At 38.5% G+C, this 22,889-nt stretch overlaps 1 protein-coding gene across 6 annotated transcripts in view; it reads right to left on the bottom strand.

Annotated features, from left to right (window-relative positions):
• The window catches only part of APP (amyloid beta precursor protein), a 273,675-nt gene that overhangs the window by 212,867 nt on the left and 37,919 nt on the right, over positions 1-22,889 (bottom strand). For all 6 annotated transcript variants that reach the window (XM_060010435.1, XM_060010436.1, XM_060010437.1 and 3 more), the window contains exon 2: positions 3,712-3,879. In XM_060010435.1, coding sequence (XP_059866418.1) covers positions 3,712-3,879 — 168 coding nt within the window. The remainder of the gene's footprint in view (positions 1-3,711; positions 3,880-22,889) is intronic.

Raw genomic sequence — 22,889 nt, 5'->3', positions numbered from 1 at the left:
CCTTGTTAATGCTCAATAAAATTTAGTTGGTACTAGCATTATCAACATTATCGCCATGTGCCAACATCATCATCATCAGTTTTTAAGTTGCTAAAATTATTTTATAAGCCTTTCTCAGCCCTGCGATCTCCCTCTAAGAACATGTCCTGTATCTTACTCATCATTGCATCCTTAGCACCCAGAGATATAAGTCTGAAGGAGGAAGAGAGAACCACTGGACTCTAGAAAAGTATTCATATAATCATCTTGCACTAAAATATTTCTAATGAAAGACGTATTTAAAAGGCCCCAAATAAGCCTCTCTAACTCCCAAGCACCAGTAAAATTCTGGGGGAAGGTCTGGAGGGACTCTTCACTTCCGCTTCCCTCTCCCACTTGCTAGATCATGGGATCTAAGACCCTTACAGCCTAGAGTCACTGGTGGAATGGGGCGGGGCAGGACAGCAACAGTGTTCAGTGGAAATATAATATAATGGAAACATAATGCCAGTGTAATGTTAAATTCCACAGTAGCTACACTGAAAAGTAAAAAGACACAGTTGAAATTCATTTTAATAACATACATATTCACAATTTAGTAACATATAGATGATGTTTACAACAGTATATACAAAGTATTATCATTCCAATATGCAATCAATATGAAATTACTGATGTGATTATTTTATACTCTTTCTTCAGGTAAATCTTTGAAATATGGTATTTGTTGATATCTTATACTTATAGCACACATTATAGCCACACTGCAGGCACTCAACAGCCATGCGCCGCTAGTGGCTACTGCCCTGGACAGCTCTGGAGTAGAGGCTCCAGTTGGGTCCCAGGGAACTGAGAAACTAGATATGAGGTCAGAGTGACAAAGCAAGAGGGTGGCTTTTGTTTTTGTTTATTTTTTTCAGGGTCAGAGTGCTCATATTGACCAGCCTTCTGACTCAGCCCTTCATGATGATTCACAATAAAATGGTGATTGATAAGTTTATTTATTTTTAATTTAAAATTAATTCTTATTGGAATATAGTTGATTTACAATGGTGTGTTAGTTTCTGCTGTACAGCATAGCTAATCAGTTATACATATACATATATCCACTCTTTAGAGTGGATATATGTACATGTATCTTTGGATACATGCATATACATCAAATATGTGATTCTATAGGATCAATCTATAGATTGATCCTATAGAATCAATCTTTAGATTCTATTCCCATATAGGTCATTACAGAGTACTGAGTAGAGTTCCCTGTGCTATACAGTACATTCTTATTAGAGGGTGACTTTTGGAAATGCTAATGTACAGTCATTCTCTTTCTTTTAAAATAATAAACACCTTCCATGACACATCCTGGTGTTACAGAATAGAGATCAAATTCATTAAAAGGGTCCACAAGGCCTGATGGTCTGGCCCTTTCTTAACTTCTCTAGCCTAATGTTTGTCTAATCCATCTTAAGACTCTGGCCTGTTGTGTATCATTGTACAAGACCTCAGTGGGTGGTAAACTGAGATAGGCAGATATAACCAGAATTTCAAGACAAAGGAGAAACAACCAAAGGGCTCACTTTCCTCCCCCTACCTCCACCCCACGGTCACCAACAATCTGGCAAAGGCTGGGACTACGAAGAACCACTCTGTGGCTTATCCCTGGGACAAACAACAGACTAAAACGGGAAGCGAAGTTACCCAGGCATTAGTGGGATCTCTAAGTGGAGTGGGAATAGGGTTGTTCTCAGGTTCATGAAGAGTAATTTTTATAGAGTCATCATACAAATGTAAAAACATCTGATTATTCATGACTGACACTGAAGAAAAACTTAGATGCTAACTACGATATATACATCAAAATAGCCATTCAACAGAAAATTATGTGGTCAACGTCATTAAGGAAATTTGAGTTGTAGCCTTTAAAAAAATTTATTTAACATTCAGAATGCATAATCTGCATGTGTATCTAGATAAGTAAAATGGTATCAAAAACCTAAAAGCATGCATGCACAGAGTTCCAATTTACCAACTCATAACTCATCTACAAAACTGTACTAGAGGAACTCTTCAATACAATGTGAATATTATTTCCAAAAATGTATATTTTAGAAATGTCATATCCAGGCAAAAGTGAATTTATTATCAGTCCCTATATAATAAATGTTTTTTAAAATAATATAGAGGATGCCAATATTAGTGATTTCTACTTAAACATGAAGAATTATCTTTTCACATCATAGTTCATACTCCTTCAAGACAAAAGTTACTTGATATGCAATATAATGTGATAATGCAAATGCTTCTTTGCTTCTCAAAACACCCGAGTTAGAATTTAGATTGTCTTTTCTTATAGTGCTACCAATAAAAAAAAATACATGTGGGCATATATGTATATGTTAAAAAAAAAATATATATATATATACACACACACACACACACACACACAGATATATATTTCATTAAAAACTCATTTTGGATCCAACAAGGCTGAAGAAAATTTTCTTGTACATAAAAGATTACAACAAAGGAAATGTTGCCAGGTTATCCATTGTTTATGTAGGGTAAGAAATTTTGCTTTGCCAAGAGGTGTAAGACTTAATTCCTTTAAATGTTCTTAAAACACAAAAAGCCACATATTGTAGGAATATATAACTGTCTAGAAATGTGGGACAAAATGCCTTGGACTCCAGTTATTTTAAACTGAATTAATTTTTTAAAAAACCCTATACAATAATAGCAAGAAAACTAGGAGAAATTACAGAAAGGCTGAAGATCTCTACAAATGGCAAGGGGGTGATTTCCAGGATCTAAAAGTTATATTAAAAAAGCAAAATACAGAACAGTGCTTATTGTAAGCTACCTTTTGTATAAGCAGAAGAAGGAAAAATATAAATTCTCTCTTTTTCAAGAAGGATAAATCAAGAACGATGAAAATATTTTTTAACAGAGGATGGATGGCAAGTGAGATTTCGGAGTGCAACTTCTTATTTCAATATTTTAACAATGTAAATGTTTTAGGTTTTCAAGTCGTAAAAATAAGGAGAGAAAAACTAAAATTAAATATAAACAAATAAATGAACTAAAATATATCAAATTGGTAACATAGAGAAAATTAATTCTAGTCACTTTAATTTTATTTTTTTAATATTTTATTGGAGTATAGTTGATTTACAATGTTCTGTTACTTTCTGCTGTACAGCAGGGTGAATCAGTTATACATATACATATATCCACTCTTTTTTAGATTATTTTCCCATACAGGTCATTACGGAGTACTGAGTAGAGTTCCCTGTGCTATACAGTAGGTCCTTATTAGTTACCCTATACAGTAGTGTGTATATGCCAACCCCAATGTCCCAATTCCTAGTCACTGTTAAACACAATACTTTGCATTAGCCACAGTGGGATATACTCTAAAGATAAAAGGAAGAGCCAAGGTATCTTAAACTTTACTCAGTTGGGTTTTTTCTCTTTTTTTAAAAAAAATTAAAGTATATCTGACATACAAGATTATATTTCAGTTGGTTTATTGATGGTTATTATATGACATAATTTTTAAAATATTTATGCATACTGTAGGGTAAAGCAAGTAAATACATTAATGGTATGGTGAATCATTAGGAACCAAGACATTCACTGCAAGAGATAAAATACAAACATAAAAGAAATTAAATTAAAAAAACGTGCAGGTGACCCAACATGAACCGCTGGCCACCAGCGGAGACTTACTTCTTGGCAGTACTGTAGGATGCCCTCCTTGGTGCCAATGCAGGTTTTGGTCCCCGATGGATCTGACTCCCACTTGCCATTCTGCACGTTCATGTGCATGTTCAGTTTGCCACAGAACATGGCGACTTGCGGTTCTGCAAGCAGGCCAGCATTGCCATCAGTGGGCACCTGAAAAAATAAGTTTTGGTTAGTTACAAAAATCCATAGCTCTGGGGTGGAGGCTGGGGGGAAGGGCTGTAAAGAGAAACGTGGCCTGGAGCAATGCCAAAAATGGTTCTAGTCCTCCTAATTCTCAATTATGAATTCCTTTGGGTTAAGCATTATGTATGCTACAGACATCTCCAACCACATATAATACAGTGTTAGTTTTTTAACATTGAAATGAAGAAATTAGCAGTATTGAGAAGAATTTATTCATTGAAAAGCTTATACATTTCCCCCATGGCAGATTTCATTGACAAGTTTATCCATTTTGCTTACTGCAAGGTCCTGACAATAAAATCAGATGTTTTTCTGAGATAAATAGAATCACTCTGAAGGAAACCATATTCTCATAATAACCTCCAAGTGACTCACACAAAGAACAATGCCAAGTCCCTGCATGGTGACCAGCTCTGTGAGTAAGGCTGTATGTCACCTCCCAGAGCTGAGGGCATGGGATCAGTGGCGCTTTACTAATTAGCAAGTGACAACTTCATAACTTTTCAGACTAAAAAATTACTGTAGAATTTACCAAGAACAAACATGAATGAATATGTTGGCCATTCCATCGGTTTTCTCCAGAACATTCTCTGGTTATCACTCTGTCAGCTCTGAAGAGTACAGTAAGGTTGCTGGTGTCTCATCTCCTCAGCTATGCTGCAAAGAGGTGACAAGTCTCACCCAGGGCCCAGCAGAGCACCTACTGTGTAGCAAGCTCTCAACAGGTCTTAGCTATGACCACTGCAGGCCACACACCATTTTGCCAAAATAACTTTGAAATGGGTGCCGTTTTGTATTTCCAAACCCTTCTGCCCACCAGTATTACATTCATATAAATATATACATTTTTTTAGCCACACGGCACAGCTTGTGAGATCTTAGTTCCCCGACCAGGGACTGAACCCGGGCCCTAGGCAGTGAAAGAGCTGAGTCCTAACCACTGGACCACCAGGGAATTCCCCATATAAATATTTTTAAAAGGGAAAATGGAAGTTCTGAAATATCCATACTACCTCACTTAATAGCTCAAAAAGAAAAAAAATCAGCAAAAGATGAAAAATAAATCCACAGGAGTGCAAGTGTTATGAGAAACCAAGGTATCAAAAGACACGGTGGCAAAGTAATCCCTCCCTTGTTAAATCCAGCTTCGGAGGAAATGTGTGAGATCCATGCTAAGAAGAGTTAACTTCCAACAGAAGCCATTCATGCAGCGGAGAACTGGGTGATTCTATAATAACTTGTATCATTTCTAAAAATTGTTCACAGGAGGGAAAAAAAACAACACTAAAATTACACCAAGAGATTTCAGTTAAAGAAATAGCTTCCTGACACTTCCCCCCACAGAAATGTAAAAATAGATCAAACATCTGTCCGTTCTAGTCATCATCATATATATTTTGTCCATAAATCCATAAGAGGATTTTTGTCCTTTAAAAAAGATAATCTTGTACTGAACCTAGCTGAGACCTATCATAGACCTGAGTGCAAAAGCTCCTGGCACAATCTCTAAAACCATGTTTCAGGTAACATTTTCTGCATTTCTAGTTCTACTTTATATGGCATGTTTAGTAAAATTCTACCTCTCTGCTGCCAGATGTAACCAACAGCAGCTGAGGCCACAGTATCGGATCGTCAGCAGAATAGCTAGGACCCCTCAACTCCCCAGTTTGCGGCCTTGCCCACCACCTGCAATTTCCAAGCCAGAAACTGAGAGGCTCATTCTCCAAGAGATGCAAAGAAGCAGCCTAAGCAGAATGTTCCATAAACGGAAGTTTCACAGTTTTCCTGAGGGAATAAGAGAAAATTCAATGCTTTGATCCTCAGAATCAGAATATAAATGTTGTCCATTTTACTGAAGTAAGTAGTAAGATAATAACATTGAGAAAAAGTCAAATAATGATCAGATACCTATAGATAAGGCCCTATCTCAGATGCAATGAAGGACATAAAATACATTTATAATATATAGATAAATATATAAAATTTATTAATGTACTTGTTTATAAAATATGGGCTTTGCCCATGTTTTAAATTCCATTATCAAGGAATTTAAAATCTAATAATGAAATCACCATTGCATTCCCCATTGCACTTTATTCTGCTCAAATTCATTCCCGTCCCAAAGATTTCCAGTCTTAGAATCTTGGGGCCTTACCCCTAACTGAACAGAGGGACTAATGACCCTTTACCACTGTTGGTATTTATTTTGCTGAATAAATTCTACCTCCACCATCTTAACATTTCTCTGTACCTCTGACTCTCCACAGTGTGTTCCATAGTTACTATCTCCTTGTCTATGCAAAGGCCCTTCATTCCATATCCTCCCCTCAAGGAACAATGAAGTACCAATTTCTCTCCCCCATGGTAGCCAGCTTCCAAGATGACCCCTAATGGTCCCTACTCCCTGGATTCATGCTCTCGTCACGGCCATCCCATAATGTATCAAGGTTTGTCTGTAGCAACAAATAAAATAGGGCAAAAATATGTGTTTTCCAAGGCATGGTCATTAAGGGCACTAGGGTTTCTTCCTTGCTCTCTGGGATCACTTGCTGTGGAGGAGGTCAGTTGCCATGTTGTACAGACACTCAAGCAGTCCTGTGGAGAGGCCCACGTGATGAGGAACCAAGGTCTCCTGTCAATAGCAATGTAAGTGAGCTGGGAAACATCCTACAGCCTCATCAGCCTTCATCTGATGGCAGCCCTGGCTGACATGACTGAAACCTCAAGAGAGACACTCCCAAATTCCCAACCCACAGAAACTGAGACAGTAAATGTTTGTTGTTTTAAACCATTGGGTTTGAGGTAACCTATTACACAGCAGTAGATACCCAATAAGTTCCTCCTTTTCTCCAGTTCCATAATACATCCACAAATAGGCTCTGATCTCCTCTACTGAAAGAAAGCAAATAGACAAAAATTACCTCATTCCATTCTGTTATCCCCTAGAGGAGGGTGTCAGCACATTTTCTATGTAAAAGGCCAGAGAGTAAATATTTTAGGTTTTGTGAACCCTGCAGTCTCTTGTAACTAATCAACTCTGTTGCTGCTATGCAAAAGCAGTCTCAGACAATATGTGAAATGAGTGTGGCTACTTTACAATAAAATTTTCTTTACAAAACAGGCGGTAGGCCAGATCTGGCCAGTGGGCCATAGTTTGCCTGCCTCTGCTCTAGAGGAACCGTCATCTTCCCATCACTTCCAACAAATTCTAGCAGGTGGTGATTTAAACACTCACTGATACCACCTTCGTACCTGCTTCTCAGGACCCTTGCAGTTTGGTTTACATTCCTACCATCCGAACAATTTTCTCAAAGGTTACATACAACCTCCTGAGAAAGGAAAGCCTTTTTCTTCAATACCTGTCACTTTTCATTTTCTTTGCCATATATGAATTCTTCCTTGGAAGTCTTTTCTCTTGGCTTCTGTCGCAATCAACTACCCTGGCTCTCTTTATTTTCCTGATTATCCCATTACTAACTCAAAATCCTTCAATTCCACAGCATAAGACATTCCTAAAGATTAGGCCATTGCTTCTCTTTTACCTACTTTAAGAAGTCTTGGTGTTTGCACGCTTTCACCTCCTAGCTGCTGAGAGGCAACTCCAATATAACAACAGCAACAGTAATAAACGACAGCGGCTAACATTTCTTCATTCAGTAAGTTTGAGTATGTAACACATGCTAGGCACTGATGTATTGGGTTGGCCCAATAGTTTTGGGGACAAAGCAGTAAGTCAGGCAAGTCCTTATCCTGACAGTAAGATAACCGATCAGTTTGCTTGGATCTGAGGGGTTTCCAGGATGTGAGACTTTTAGTGCTAAAACTAGTAGACTCCCCAGCAAGCTGAGACAACTGGTCACCCTACCTGACAAACACATCAACTGTTTTTCGATTGTTTCCTAGCTTGACTTCTTAACATCTTTCTATTTCTTCCATTCTTCACTTTGTTATCCTTCTGTCTTCTTGACTTTACAGTTATTTTGATGCCATCTGTTTGCATGTTTGTATGTTCCAACTACCAAATGGTGGTAATCTTTCTCCCATTCCCTTCAAATGAATTGATTATGGCCCTATCAAATTACTGGAAAACATCTTTAATTGCCTTATTATCTCTTCCTTTTGACAATGGGGGCTAAGACAAGAAAACAGATGCTTCGGTTCCTTTTGGATTTTCTACCAGACGAGATTTAATATTAACTTAAAAAAATAAGTATGATCATTAACATGACCCGTTTTCTTAGAATGGAGCTGTGTAATAGTTCAAACTTTGATTCCTCAATACTTAGGGTAACTTATTATGCTAGAAATTATAAAACTGGCTGTACGTATATATCTGTTACATTTGACATTACAAGAGGCCCTTCACAAATAAATACTTCAATCACAAAGACATGTTTCTTGGGCAAAAATTCTTTCCCGAGCCAACACCAGATCAGAGTAAGGCGCTGGGAGATAACAGATTGAACCAGAAGCTTTTCTATTCTTAATGAAGCCCACCTGCAAAGAATTTCAGGTTTTAAGAAACATATCCCTGGCTCAGTTAATTAAAACAAGACAAACAACCCAGGATCCTTACTGGAATCAAATAACCCATTTAAGAAACAAAGCCGAGCTGCTAGGAGCAGCCCACTCCCTGGCATTCATCCAGAAGGAAACGATCACCAGCCAAGGTGGTCACATGGAAGATAATACTTAGCCTTCCAAGGGCCCAACAGGTTTACTCAAATCCCTTTTTTCTGAATGAAGCCTCAAAAAGTGGCCTAATACATCATACACAAGGTCCTATTCAGGACGTGTTAAAATGGATGCTCTTAAAACTTAAATCTTTCAGTCCTAGAGTAAGTTATTTATAGCCAGTGAAAATGCATACCCTGTCAAAGTTATCCTAAAGATAATGATTCCTAACTTTACAAAAAACATTTCTCTTAATAAAAAGAAATACAAAAGCTTTAGTGGATGGGAAATATAACCACTTAAGTAACTATTACATTTTAATGTTGTTTTCATCTTAACATTATCTAAGGTAACTTAAGGTTACTTGGCAGAAATCCAAGACAACACCTAAAAGATTGGCACCCTGCTATAAATGGCCATTCATGGTCCCTGCATTTCTGAGAGACTGAAGATGAAGATAATTCTTGTAACCTGAATGACTTTGCACTGACATCATAAGACCAGAGATGCTTTCCCATGGGAAAACAGTGCTCAGTGACAACGGGCAGAATAACTGGCTGAAACAATGGCACAAGCACACACTGCCTCAAAAACAACAGGCTATTTACAGAATGCTCTGAACTACAGAGACTCAAACACTACACCTAAAAATGCTGTCAATCTTTTAAAAACAACCATTTGCGGCCAGAAGAATATTTTAGGCTCATACTATATAGACAAGCTACTCAAGTGAAAATGGACTTTCCAAAAGCAAGTTAGCTAGAAAACGGCTTTCCAAAAGCTTAAGGGGAAATTAAAATAAACAAATATACATATATACCTAATCTGGGCCAATCTGCAGAGGTGACCCCGAACCTACACCTAGAATCAATGCAATTTACAAGCGCAAAAGCAGCTTCTCAAACAAGTTCTCCTGCTGTCTTTCAAACTGGGTGTTCCCTTTCCCCAAAAAGTTTCTCTTTATTATCATCAAGGAGATCAAAATTCCTTATAGAGCTGGCTTGGCAACATTCCTCCCCACACAGTCCCAACTAAAAGGGAAAGGGAACAAGGAACTCTCTGTTTCACTGGCTGAAAAGTCTTGCTTGGCAAGGAGAAGGCACGGATCCATAGCTCAGTGCATCCGTGGATTTATGTAACTTTAAGGTTTGTGGCTAATGAAAACCATCTTGTTTCTGCATTTAAACAAACTTCTCCCTAGTCTGAATAGCTGGCCTCATATAGTCACTTATTTGGTACTATTTAATCAGTTCACAGTTTCCTCAGGGTCAGATTCTCGTATAGTGAGTATCTTTTAAAAAGCACACAGCAATGCTATTTCTATTCCAGCTCTGGTTTCCTCACATAAATAATTTCCCCTTAGCCTGGGCATAATATAATTATACCCCACGAAAATGCTTTGAAAACATTCCAATATTCCATTTTCAATGTAATTATTCTGTAGAATCACAATCAAGAAGATTTGAGTATGAACCCCTTTCAAGGCCAAATAAAGTACCTCACTTAATCCTTAACATAAACAAATTTTCATTCTCAAAAGGAAAAGACTATCTGTAGGGCTTTCCTTTGAATGCCAAAAAACAAAACAAAACAAAACTTAAGCAGAACCAGAACATCTGAAATTGCCCATTTTATCTCTAACAGAGGAGAACTGAAATTAAAATCAGAATCACAGAACTGAAAGGATCTGTAAAATCATCCATCCCAACTCTAAGCAGAAGGAAAAGGCTCTGAAGGATTTGTCCAAGGCCACAGAGTTATGAAGAGGCAGAGCTGGGTGTTGGACCTACACCATCAAGGTTTTGTTGATGCGACCAGGCTAACTCTCAAATTAAAATGGAAAATTGTAATTTTCCAAGGTTTTGCCCCTGTGCGTGTGTGCACGTATTTGTGGTGACAAAGAATGCAGGAGCTAATCAAAGCATACAGAAAACTGAAATGTGACTACCGAAACTGTACACAGCTTCAATTTCCCTGTGTGGAGAGGTGGCCATGTTCCTCACATCCATTAGGTGCTGCACAGTTATTTCAGAGCTTGAGTTTCAGGCTAAAAATGATGTGCCACAAAAGTGCATGACAAAAGATGGGAATTTCCTGGTGGCACAGTGGTTAAGAATCCACCTGTCAACGCAGGGGTCACAGGTTCGAGCCCTGGTCCAGGAAGATCCCACATGCCGTGGAGCAACTAGGCCGATGTGCTACAACTACTGAGCCTGTGCTATAGAGCCCATGAGCCACAACTACTGAGCCCGCATGCCACAACTACTAAAGCCCGCGTGCCTAGAGCCTGTGCTCCGCAACAAAGAGAAGCCACCGCAATGAGAAGCCCGTGCACCGCAACGAAGATCCAACACAGCCAAAAGTAAATAAATAAATTGAAGAAAAAAAAAAAGTGAGTGAAGAGAGTAAACATTCCTTTCAGAGAATTAATCCACATATTTCACTCCTTGAAATTTGACATTCTTTTGGGGACACTGTTGACCTGGCTTCAAATGACAAGTTAGAGCTCCTTGATGGATCCATGGCCTCTGTTAATATTGATAAAGCTAATTCTTATACTGGGACCCCCAAAATGAAGGCCATCCCAGTGGTGTGGTCCACATCACAAATCTAAACCTATACCAGCCTGCACACAAGGTAAACACCTGTCAAGAAATCCTAACAAACCAATCACAATCCTCCAACTCAGCTTAAGCTAGCTTGATTTACCCTAAAAATAGGACCTGCTAGCCTTATAAGGAAATTCCCTTCCTGACCTCCTAGACAATCATGCCATTTCAGTGTTGACCCTTCTAAAGCTCTATAAACGCGCTCTTGTCCCAAATCCCATTAGAACAGTGATCTACTGCTTATGAGGCACTGTATTCCCCCAATCCATGGATTGTCTTCCTTTGAATAAAGGACAACAAACTCATTATTAAATTGTTTTAGTTTTGCCATTTGACAGTATGAAGCTATTTTTCTGCTTAAAGGATAGATATTCTAAAGTTGACCCCAAATTTCTTCCAATTCATAACAGAGGCCTGTAAATAAATTCTTGCTGCTGGTGCACAGTAGAAAATCAGTTCTCCCAATAGAAACCTTTGTTATTCAACAATCGTGGAATTAATTACCAATGTCGAAAGCATGAATTTAGGTAGGCCCAAGAAAGAGTGATGCCCACTGCCTAGAACAGATATAATACTGGAATTAAAAAAAAACAGAGCCTCATGTATGACAAACTCTTTGCCTATCATTTTCGATCCAATTAATGCCCATTTAGTCCTAAACAGTAAATGTTCTATATTCTAACTGCATGCATATACACATATACATCATATATATACTAGACCATGTATAATTGTGTTTACTGTGCTCTGACATTGGTAACAGTCAAATTCTTTTCAACATCATTTTGATGTTTATCTCTTTAATTCTGTCTTGTAGTTTTACTGGCATGTTTCACATACAAAAACATACAGTATCATGATCTTTATACTATTTTCACTCTCTCAATATTGTTATATCTCATCAGGCTTGATCATGTGAAGATGGAGATCGGAAAAGAGTTAAGGGCAAAGACTGAAGCATCTACTTAGGCCTTTCCCTTCATTATCTCCTTTGACTCAGAAGAACCTAGATAATTCACTTCCACATCTACTTAGATAATCAGAGAGGCTCAAAACCTGCCGAAGAGTCTAATCAAGGCTGTTTACTCCAAAACCCATGCTTACTTTTTTTCATACTAAGCCAGGTGGCATTCCTGCTACTCCTTCTCAAGCTTTTTTATTTTCAATTCTTGAATATTATTTTCAAATAACTTTTTCCCCTGATGACAGTAGTATTTTGCAGTTCTTTGTTACTGGTTCTTAAAAAATTAGTTTTAGACCAAGTAAAGGGGAAGCAAATCCAGTTTAAAAAGTGTTTAATCTGCACGTCTTAAATTTAAATCCCTAGATGTTAACATCTAGTTACATTTGGTAGCTTCCTCTTTAAGAAACCTCCCCAGAAATGAAAACAAAAAACTTTCTCCTAAATTAGTTCTTTCCTTAAATCAGAAACAGCAAATTGAATTACCAAAGTAGGGGTCCAGAATCTCCAACATTCCAAATTGTGAACGCATGTTCTTCAAGGCTTACCTTATTTGATCTCTAATTTCTCAACAATGAACATATACCTATATATGCATAGCCCTGTATATATACCTACTATATACGGCCACCTGTGTAATATGTAGTGGTGGTGTTAATAGTAATAAACACATACACACACAGAGTTTACAGGGAGAGAGCAATTAGAGCAAATTTCAAATGACGGTGCTTTGCTAAAAATCTCACTGTAGAGTTACTGCACTTAAGTCATATTGCTAACAAGCTGAAGGATGTGGAAATTGGGGTCCTCAGGGATGCTGGTTTGAATGTCATTCTCTGTAAAGAAGTTTGACGGTAACAACTGAACTATTTTCCAGTATGATTTCCATTAGTTCTGACAGCTAGGGCAGATAAGCTATTATTCAGCACATAATGCAACACAGAAAAATCAAATTCTATTACTCCTCTCCACTTTAGATATGAGACAATTTATACATATTCAGTTTCTTAAGTTTTACTGTTTTCTATCAAATTTGGCCAAGCTTAGCCAAGATCAGCTGACCCATAGGCCTGTAAGCTATAAAAATGATTATTATTTTAAGCCACTAAATTTTGGGGTGGGTTGTGGCTTTGCAGCATTATTTATAGCAAGAGAAACTAATACAGGCACGTATTTGCCAGGAATAAGTAAAGTACTAAGTGATAGAATCAGGGCTCAAGATTATTTCAGAAGGTAAAAATTCAAGTTGAATTTTTAAAGTGTACACAAGATCCTATATTTTGCTTGAAATAATTCTTTGAAGTAGTACAGGACAGGAAAGGCATAGCTGTGTAGCTGTTTCATAAGAAAAAGTTCCAAAGGTCTTAAGAGATGAAAAGAAAAGAAAAGAAAAAAAAAAAGCTAATGCAGTCTCATGCTTTACAAATACAGGGCCCTAAATATCATGGGAAATCTTGCTGTGTTAAATCACATCTAGAATGATGTACTCACATTTTTAGATAAACGTTAAAAAATTAAAGAAACGTTACCTTGGAGGCAAACACAATTTTATCGGAAGACTCTAAGGAACATAGGAAAGAATAAGGGGGGAAGAAGACATTAGAAGGAAATTCACAAGGAAGAAGCTATAAACAGGAAACCAGTGACAAACAGTTGTTGGGAAGGAAAAGCCTCATCAAGGAGGCACTTAAATGGATGGATAACCAGCCATCAGGGTTTCAGAAGGGGTCACCTGCTCAACTGGGTTGGGACGTAGATGAGGTTAACAGTTTCCAAACGTTTTTAAGCAGTAGGATCTTGTGCTCAAATCATATTTTGTGTGAAACCCTCACAGCTGGGTTCTCCTCTCAGAACCTGGATGTCATCCCCACCCAGCTTATTGAGGCACTGGTCTCCCAGAAAATCTGCTTTTCTACTTTTTCTATTGTTAGGCTATGGGTCTTATTACTTGGTTCTCAAAAAAAAGGTTATACAGTCCCTCAGTACCCGGAGGGGATTTGCTCCAGGTCCTCCCTCCCAGCCCCCGCCCTCCGTGCCTCCCTACCAAAATCCCCAGATGCTCAAGTACCTTAAGCAAAACGAAGTGGTACACAGCACACATTCCTTGGAGGCCAAACCTGGATACCCAGGGCTGACTATACTGCCGTGCACCCTGAACTTGTACTGTCCAACGAGGGTTAGCACTAGCTAGTTCAACTGAGGAACTGAATTGTTCGCTTGAGTTCACTGTAATTAATGTAAATTTAAATTAAAAAAACGATTACTCAATCCTATTAATGAAAAACTTTAAAGCACGTTGATAACAACTTGGGTAAGCAAATCTACTTTCTGACCGTAAATTTTATACACTCTATCAAATTTTTCCAATGAAAAATCTCCAGTTGAGATTTTGATGACTTAGTGTGAAAGATACATTATAAAATACCTCATTAATAATTTTATAAGCTGAAATGATAATTGGGTTAAATAAAATATATTATTACAACTAATTTTCTTTTTACATTTTAAAATGAGGCTCTTAGAAACATTTTAATGATATATGGGGCTTGCATTATATTTCTTCTGGACTGTCAGACATAAGGCAGCACAAAATTTACAACACAACAATAAATTACATTTATGTCAACATATTACCCATTTGTCTTTCATTAATCTCATTGCACATTTATCACTTCCTCTCAGCCTTTTTTATTGGAAAGTACGGACTTCAATTAGTTCAACTAGCACAAACCAGCACATTGATATTCAGAAATCTAACAAATATTTGCTATTTCATGTATTCAATGAGGTAGGGATCAGATAAGAAAATGGCTCAGCTAGGGCATGGTGAGCCATACTCTCTTGGTTTTACTTCCTAGAACTGGAAACGAAGGTCTGAGTTGGGGGGAAATAAGATGGTGCTCCAAACACATGCACTGAAGCTTTTAAGAAGACGGCAATCGACTGCTATCTTTAAATTTGACTGATTTTGTGGGCTTCTTAATTTTTCTTTCTTTTTCTCTATACCTCTGTAAGTGATAAACAATTCGCTTAAGTACATCGGTTTTAAAAAATTAAATGTATTTTGTTTTCACTCTGTTTTTTTAAATTGAAGTATAGTTGCTGTATTATACAATATTATATAAATTGCAGGTGTACAATACAGCGATTCACAATTTTTAAAGGTTATACTCCATTTATAGTTATTGTAAAATACTGGCTATATTCCCCATGTTGTACAATATGTCCTTGTAGATTATTTTATACATAATAGTTTGTATCTCTTAGTCCCCTACCCCCTAGATTGCCCCTCCCCCCTTTGCTCTCCCCCAATGGGAACCACTAGTTTGTTCTGTATATCTGTCACTCAATATGTTTTTAAAAGGAAATACTTTAATAAAAACAGTGCAATGCTACTAAATAGACCACGCTCCTGTTCACATTTTACATGTGGCTGTGTGAATACATCTTATTCTAATTACACTTCTTCCAGCAAAGGACATGCAAATTTCATCACCAAATACTCAAGCCACTAAGATCACACTCCACCAACCAGTATGCGCTTGTTGAAATCCATGGAACACAAGCAGTGGGTTCTTGCCACACATAGTCCGGGCCCAGCTCTCTATGAGAGGTAGATGTGTGTGCAGAGAAGAGGGTGTGGTGAGAAATGGGGACACATGTAGTTCTGGAATGTGGGGTCGAGTACTTCTGTCATTTGATACCTCACATTGAGATCATACCAGATTTCACCCAGGTGGCACCAAACAAGTCCCAAAGTTAAAGTCTCAATGTCACCTGAGCTTAGTGCTTAGACACAGCCAAGTAAGTGGAATAGTTATGAGCTCTAGATATAATTTATTTTATTGCCTTGGAATATACTATCACCACATAATTTGCAAGCTAAATTGTTAGGACTATTCCTGGGGTGATTCTCCTTACTTCTTTTTTTTTGTAATATTTATTTATTTGGCTGCTCCGGGTCTTAGTTGCAGTATGCAGAATCTTTTAGTTGAGGCATATGGACTCTTAGTTGTGGCTCATGGGCTCCTTAGTTGTGGCATGCAACTCTTAGTTGCCGCATGCATATGGGATCTAGTTCCCTGACCAGGGATCAAATCTGGGCCCCTTTCATTGGGAGCACGGAGTTTTAACCACTGGACCACCAGGGAAGTGCCCCCTCCCCCACTTCTTAATATGAGATATTGGATGTTGACATAATTGCAGTACCTCACTCATCACCTGGCAGGTGCACTTAGCCTTTATCTTTTATGCAGTATCATATTCTTCACAATCTAATGCCACAGCTCTCAAATGGACCTTTACTTTATCAACAGCACTTTATCTATAGCACTACAATGGATTTTCTAAAGCATAAAGCTTATGCTTAAGGTACAAATAAATGCAAATATTAAAGTTTTTTAGTTCTTTTTATCTTCTCTTTATTTCTTTCACTTACTTACTACAATATTGACCCATTCGTGATGTATATAGCATAGAAGAAATAGAGCCCCAAGGGATCATGGGATGGAGAGGAGAAGACAACAGTGTTTGAACAAGTGGCAGGAGGAAAATAAATGGAAAACAAGCTTCCAGAAGAAGTGGATTTATAAATGGAGCCAGATCATCATTTAATTAGAACATGTACGGTAGGGCCAAACTCATACATCCTTATCTTAGAGTTACCCATACTACTTGGACAAGGGGAAAAAACAGCATACTTCTTTACTCTGTCAGCCCAAAAATTCACCCCTATTTTCCTTTACGGCCTCAACTATGTTTCAGGCTTCAGGCCACTGTGAAACCGACATAGGTGGAGAGACTAAAATGAGGAGAGGTGGCTAATGGAATTCCTGGTCTTAGGCTTCAATGAGGCAGGCAGTAACCATATCTGGACCCAGTACATTCCGGACTATCCATATCCCTTAATATCTTTATAATTTCTAATACTAAAATGCCATGAAATTACTCCTAAGGTTGAAGACCCCTACAAAGATGCTCATTATCCAGGTAAATTAAGATATAATGCTGTCCTTCAATGTATATTAAAATCTCAAGAGCAGCTCTCGGGGGATGAGGGGTGCTCACATGAACCTCAGAGCCCCGTTAAACCCTCTAGGAAGTCATTTCCGACAGATTTCCTACTAGCCTGGGGCGGAGCAGTTGAGAGATGGCTAGCATGCTGTTATATGCCAAATTTAAGGTACTTGTAGGTTTTAGCATGGGCCCAACACAAACAAGGGCTTGTGTTTTATAAGATGGTACCAACAAGTCCTTGACATCAGTACATGGTTTTCAATTAACAGCGTGAGGAAGATCCTAAGTGGAAGAATGATAATCAACAGCTTTCATGAAAAGGTTTCTGAAAAGTCTTCTTTTCAATTTTTAAAAATTTATTTATTTAGATTTTTATTGGAGTACAGTTGCTTTACAACGCTGTGTTAGTTTCTGCTGTACAGCAAACTGAATCAGTTATATATCCCCTCTTTTTTAGATTTCCTTCCCATTTAGGTCACCGCAGAGCATTGAGTAGAGTTCCCTGTGCTATACAGCAGGTTCTCATTAGTTTTCTATTTTATACATAGTAGTGTATATATGTCAATTCCAATCTCCCAATTCAACCCCCAATTCCCCCCTTGGTATCCATACGTTTGTTTTCTACATTTGTGTCTCTATTTCTGCTATGCAAATAAGTTCATCAGTACCCTGAAAAGTCCTTAAAGCAAGTCACACTGGAGGCGATCAGGTGAGCAGGAAGACAATGAAGAGGAAATAAAACAATTTATTCGTGAAAGCTAACTGAGACAGAGGGATTCAGATATTTACCATTTACTTCTCTTCTCACGTCTTCAAACATACGCACATATGCACACACTTTCACAATTTATGTTTAGAGAGGAGGAAGCCACCTACACCCTGCTGGAACAAGACGGTATAAATAAATGCATTATATGGGCTAAGAGTTCAAATACCTGTAAGGTGCATCAAAGAATTCCTGGTCTTAGACCTTTAACTTTCGTTTTTAGAATACTGATTGAATGATTTCAGGAAGAGAACATTATCTTATTTCTGATAAGCAGAAAGGATATTTACATTCTATCCTTTATGTCCTTTCAAAGTTGCGTAATATTTACTTATCTACCTTTTCCGTGTTTTTGCTACTGGGACTTTTTGGTATAGGAGAAAACTGCTTTGCAAACACAATAGAAATCAGAGAGAAGGTTAAGTTTATGTGAAAAATCTACGATAACTTTCAAACAGCATTCCTGCTCACTGTTCCAAGTGTTTTCTGTTAACTTATCAATTGTAGGGTAAACCAAGATTATTTCTCTTCCTCCCGGGTTATAACATTAAAGAACGCTCAAGGTTCAAGTTTCAGGCTGTTTGCTTGATAAGCACGGATAGATTATCCTTCTTAAGTAAGGCACCAAGGCACTTCTCAAAGAAGCTTTCCATTTCTAAAGCCCTAAGACTCACAATAAGATTTATTCAAATTGCCTTTTCTATCAGAATAAAGACTATTAGGAACTACAACACGAGGAGAAAATAATTCAGAAGAAAGGTAGCGGTGAAGACTTGATTTCTATTTTCTCAGCTACATAAAAAAAATGTTGCGGAAACAATAGAAGGCCAGGAGCCAGAAACATTGGAGTCTTACTTCTAATGTCAGTTGCAGTGACACAACATCTGAGTCTTAATTTCTTTATCTCTAAGTGAGGACAGAACCCAGAGGGCTGTTTGGGGGCCCAGATATGATCTACACGGAGGCAATCGGAAAGCAGCAATGATAATATTGTGAGGTGCTGCTCCTATGAGGATGCAGTTGATGGTACTACCTGTAAGTATTCATCTGAGTTTTCTCTGTTGGAGTAAAGATAATGTCTAAACGCTTCAAGTAGGTGGAACAACAAGCAGCCTAGTCCTTTTTTTTCTTTTTTTTTTTTTTTTTTTACATAAATAGGCAAACAAGATGAGGATTACTTCACTGTCTACGTGAGATCTGCCTTGCTCTTTACTACTTGCCCCCCCCCCCGCTGTCTCTCTCTCTCCCACATACAGGCACTCAATAAATATTTATGGAAAGCATTAAGGAATGCCTGGCATGAAAATAAAAACAATAATAGAGTCGAATGTAGAAAATGTAATTATTGACGAAGGCGTGGAACAATAATTCCACTTAGATACTTGTGAGATTTTCTTTTTTTGTGGCACCAGGAGAGTGATTTCCTCTTGTGGAGAAGGGAAAACTGCAGCACCCACACCCCCCTGCCTTTACCAACTCCCAAATGCCAGCTACAGCTCAACTTGTTGGAGACCCTCAGGCTCCTCTTAGAAAAACAAGAACAAAAAACAAGAGGGCACAAAAAGCAAGGTGGCTCCAAAGCTTCAGAGTTAATTTCCTGAGTCTTTGAGAACACATTCCTGAGAAAAGCATCAGTTTGGAATTCAGGCAGGTTTAAAAAAAAAAAAATCAGAGGGCTTCCCTGGTGGTTCAGTGATTAAGAATCCGCCTGCCAATGCAGGGGACATGGGTTCGAGCCCTGGTCCGGGAAGATCCCACATGCCGCGGAGCAACTAAGCCCATGTGCCACAACTACTGAGCCTGCGCTCTAGAGCCTGCGAGCCACAACTACTGAAGCCCATGCGCCTAAAGCCCGTGCTCCACAACAAGAGAAGCCACCCCAATGAGAAGCCCGTGCACCGCAACGAAGAGTAGCCCCTGCTCGCCGCAACCAGAGAAAAGCCCAGGAGCAGCAACGAACACCCAACGCAGCCAAAAATAAAAATAATAATAAAATAAGATAAATTAAAAATTAAAAACATCAGATTACCTCACTAAACTCCAAGAATTTCACGAATTGTGTGAGCAGCCAGACTCCTTTAATAAAGCATCCAATCAACCATTTTAAAAAGTCCTGCAGCTAAAGCCCTCAGCGGCACTGAACTGATTCTCAGAGATTTCAGTGTAACTCAACACCTAAAGGGAAGGTTCGTGTGGAAAAAAAATACACCTGAAAATTCTACAGGGAAGAGACAGAAACTATTTGTTGAACAGCTAGGCCAAATAGCATATGCTTTTGATTATCAAACACTTGCCCTTCCCACTTCAAATAGACAAGGTCCCAGAGTTGTTGGGTTCCTGGGTTAAGTTTCAGGAAAGTTCTGACTTGATGCCATATATTAAGATAAACATTTCCCTGGAACCAAACACGTTCAAGGCTGGGGATGGAGGGGTGACCCAAACACCCCTGATTTCAATGGACATACAATGGTGGAGATGAAAACGAGGAGGCCCCACTTGCTCATAAAAGTCGCTGATATGATAAAGCATTGACTGGTTTGATTTGGAGAAGGAGGAGAATGGAGTTTGCGTAGAATAGGCAGAACCAAAGACGGGAGCAGAAAATCTACATAGGATGAGTGTGGGGAGAGGAGATGTGAAAGGTAGGACAGTGTTGGGTGTGAACAACCTTGAATTTGTAAGAAATATCCAAAGCCACAGGGAGCAACTGCCACGTACAAGTACGAGGGGGATATGTGACTCCTGATACCTTTACTGGGCCCCCTTCATCTCTAACAAAAATCATTAAAAGTTACACTTTGGGGCTGTGATGGTATAAAGATGAGTGTAATTCAGGCTGGATTCATTAGTATATATTCATTATTATAGCTATTTCTATTCTGATTTTAAAAGAAATTAACATTGAAACATTTTCACCCAAGGCACTGTGTCTACTATGCATAATGGAGAATTGGCCCTGGGGTGTAGGGAAAAGGGAGATGGGCCTAGTCAAGACCACAGCATGAGTTTAAGCATAAGAAGTAGAGCCCCAGTGGTGAGGACAGAAGATGGAAGTGGAGGTGGAGAAGATGCTGAGAAGTGTCAATTTCAGGATGAGAGCACATGGGCAGGGTATGAGTTTGCAATGCCTTCCCAGCTAACAGCAACAGGCATCAGGCTAGAAGATTTGAGTTCATCCCCATGGGGTGGAAGAAGGGAGGAAGCAGTCGTGCTAGTCACCGCTTTCCTGATTAACAAGCAACCTATTCCGCCACTACTGCTGTGCCCCCCCCAGATCACACCAAGAGTTCTTATAGTCAGTCTGGTACATCCATCCACCTACATTTCCTTGCCTTGAGTGATAAGAAATTATTTTAATTTTCAAAACTAGCCGATGTGTAATGGAGCTGTGCAGGGTTGCTGTTCCATCACGGAACACTGTGCTTATGTAACCTGGGGACAGAATGGTCTGGAATCTTGCATTGCTAGTCCATTCCCGAACCACAGGAATGTCTTTCTGACATGTCTAAGGAAAAATAAGAGAAAGAGCTTGCAATACAATCTATATCCTGCCCTTGAGGAAGAGAGGCATTACATTGTGTTGGAAAGATTTAAGTTCCACGGAGGAATCTAACTGTAGACTGTTTATGTGAGAAAGACTTTTTAAACGAATTTGTTCAAATAAACCAAGAGAGGCACACAGCTGTGATATCTCTCTCACACACACACACACACAAGGGGTGATAACTGCTTCTGAGCAAAATTCACATGAAAGTAAGGTCACACACTCATAACTAGGGTTCCAAGACCAAGGAATCCAGCCAGATCTTCTCTCATTGAGTGAAGACTTTCTAATCTTATCCAATCATTTCATAATGAATGAGCTGGACAAAGGAAAAGAGGGCTAAACCACTGGAATCCCTTTAAATAATTTATTAACTCTACTGGAATAAAAAGTGTGTGCTAACAGGTTACATACATCAAAAACCCTATGACAAGTCATGACTAAAATTTTCTTGTTTCCAGAAACTTCTTTATGTCTTGTACCTGCAACTATGAACTAGTTTAATCCATCACTAAAAGAACTCTAGAGACCTCAAGGGACTTACAGGTTCAGGGTACCTGTAGGAGGGACCAGTTGAGGAAACCCACACCTGAAGGTACCATTATAAACCTTGGTATCAAAAGGAAAAGATGCTGTGTCTAGCACGTATCTGCTGTTTGGGGGGAACTTCTTAACTCTGACTCTTGATTTCCTTTATCTCTAAAATGGATATGTTAACACCCCACCTCACAGGTTATTATGAGGATTAAAATTCAATAATATACATAAAGTGGATGGTAAGCAATTTGTTTTAGGAGCGAACCATAATGACTCCACTTGTGTCTAGCAGGAAGAAAGAAAAGAAGGAATTCCAGGATGAGAAGCTTCCAGAGACATCTGGTGAGACTGAACTAATGCATGTAGAGTCCTTGAAACCTCCTGAGAGTTACCCCACAAAGATGTTTACTGTTTATTCAGGAATTCTAAGAGCGGATTTTCTGCTTTCAAGAAAATGCTGACTGTATAACCAGAGATGACACACTGGTAAAGAATGTCTTATGCTACCTGAAATAGACAATCTTTCCTCATTTATCTGCAAGATGTCTGCCTGCCAAGTGGTCTCTAAGAGTGACACTGCAGCCCATGTGTCATTCCCAGCCATAACCTGCAAGTTCAGTGTGGCAGATCTGACTCACCAAGTGTTAAATAGCATTTTTAAACCATCTAAGATATTTTAATTCATGCAGGTTAATGGCTATTTTAGCTCTTTTCAAAATCTCTAATACAGGTTCATGAAGTCCACTCAGTGTACTATCAGTGAATCACAGCAATTCTTAACAGGGTGAAGGAGCTGTAGCAAATTTCAAGATGTTAAGAATTTTTTGGTCTGTTTATTTAGCCACAGTATAAAAATTCATTTTTAATAGA

Source organism: Delphinus delphis, chromosome 4 (assembly GCF_949987515.2).
Source record: "Delphinus delphis chromosome 4, mDelDel1.2, whole genome shotgun sequence".
In the NCBI taxonomy this organism is placed as follows: Eukaryota; Metazoa; Chordata; class Mammalia; order Artiodactyla; family Delphinidae; genus Delphinus; species Delphinus delphis.
Note: the sequence above shows the minus strand (reverse complement) of the source record. Positions and strands in the feature narration are given on the sequence as shown.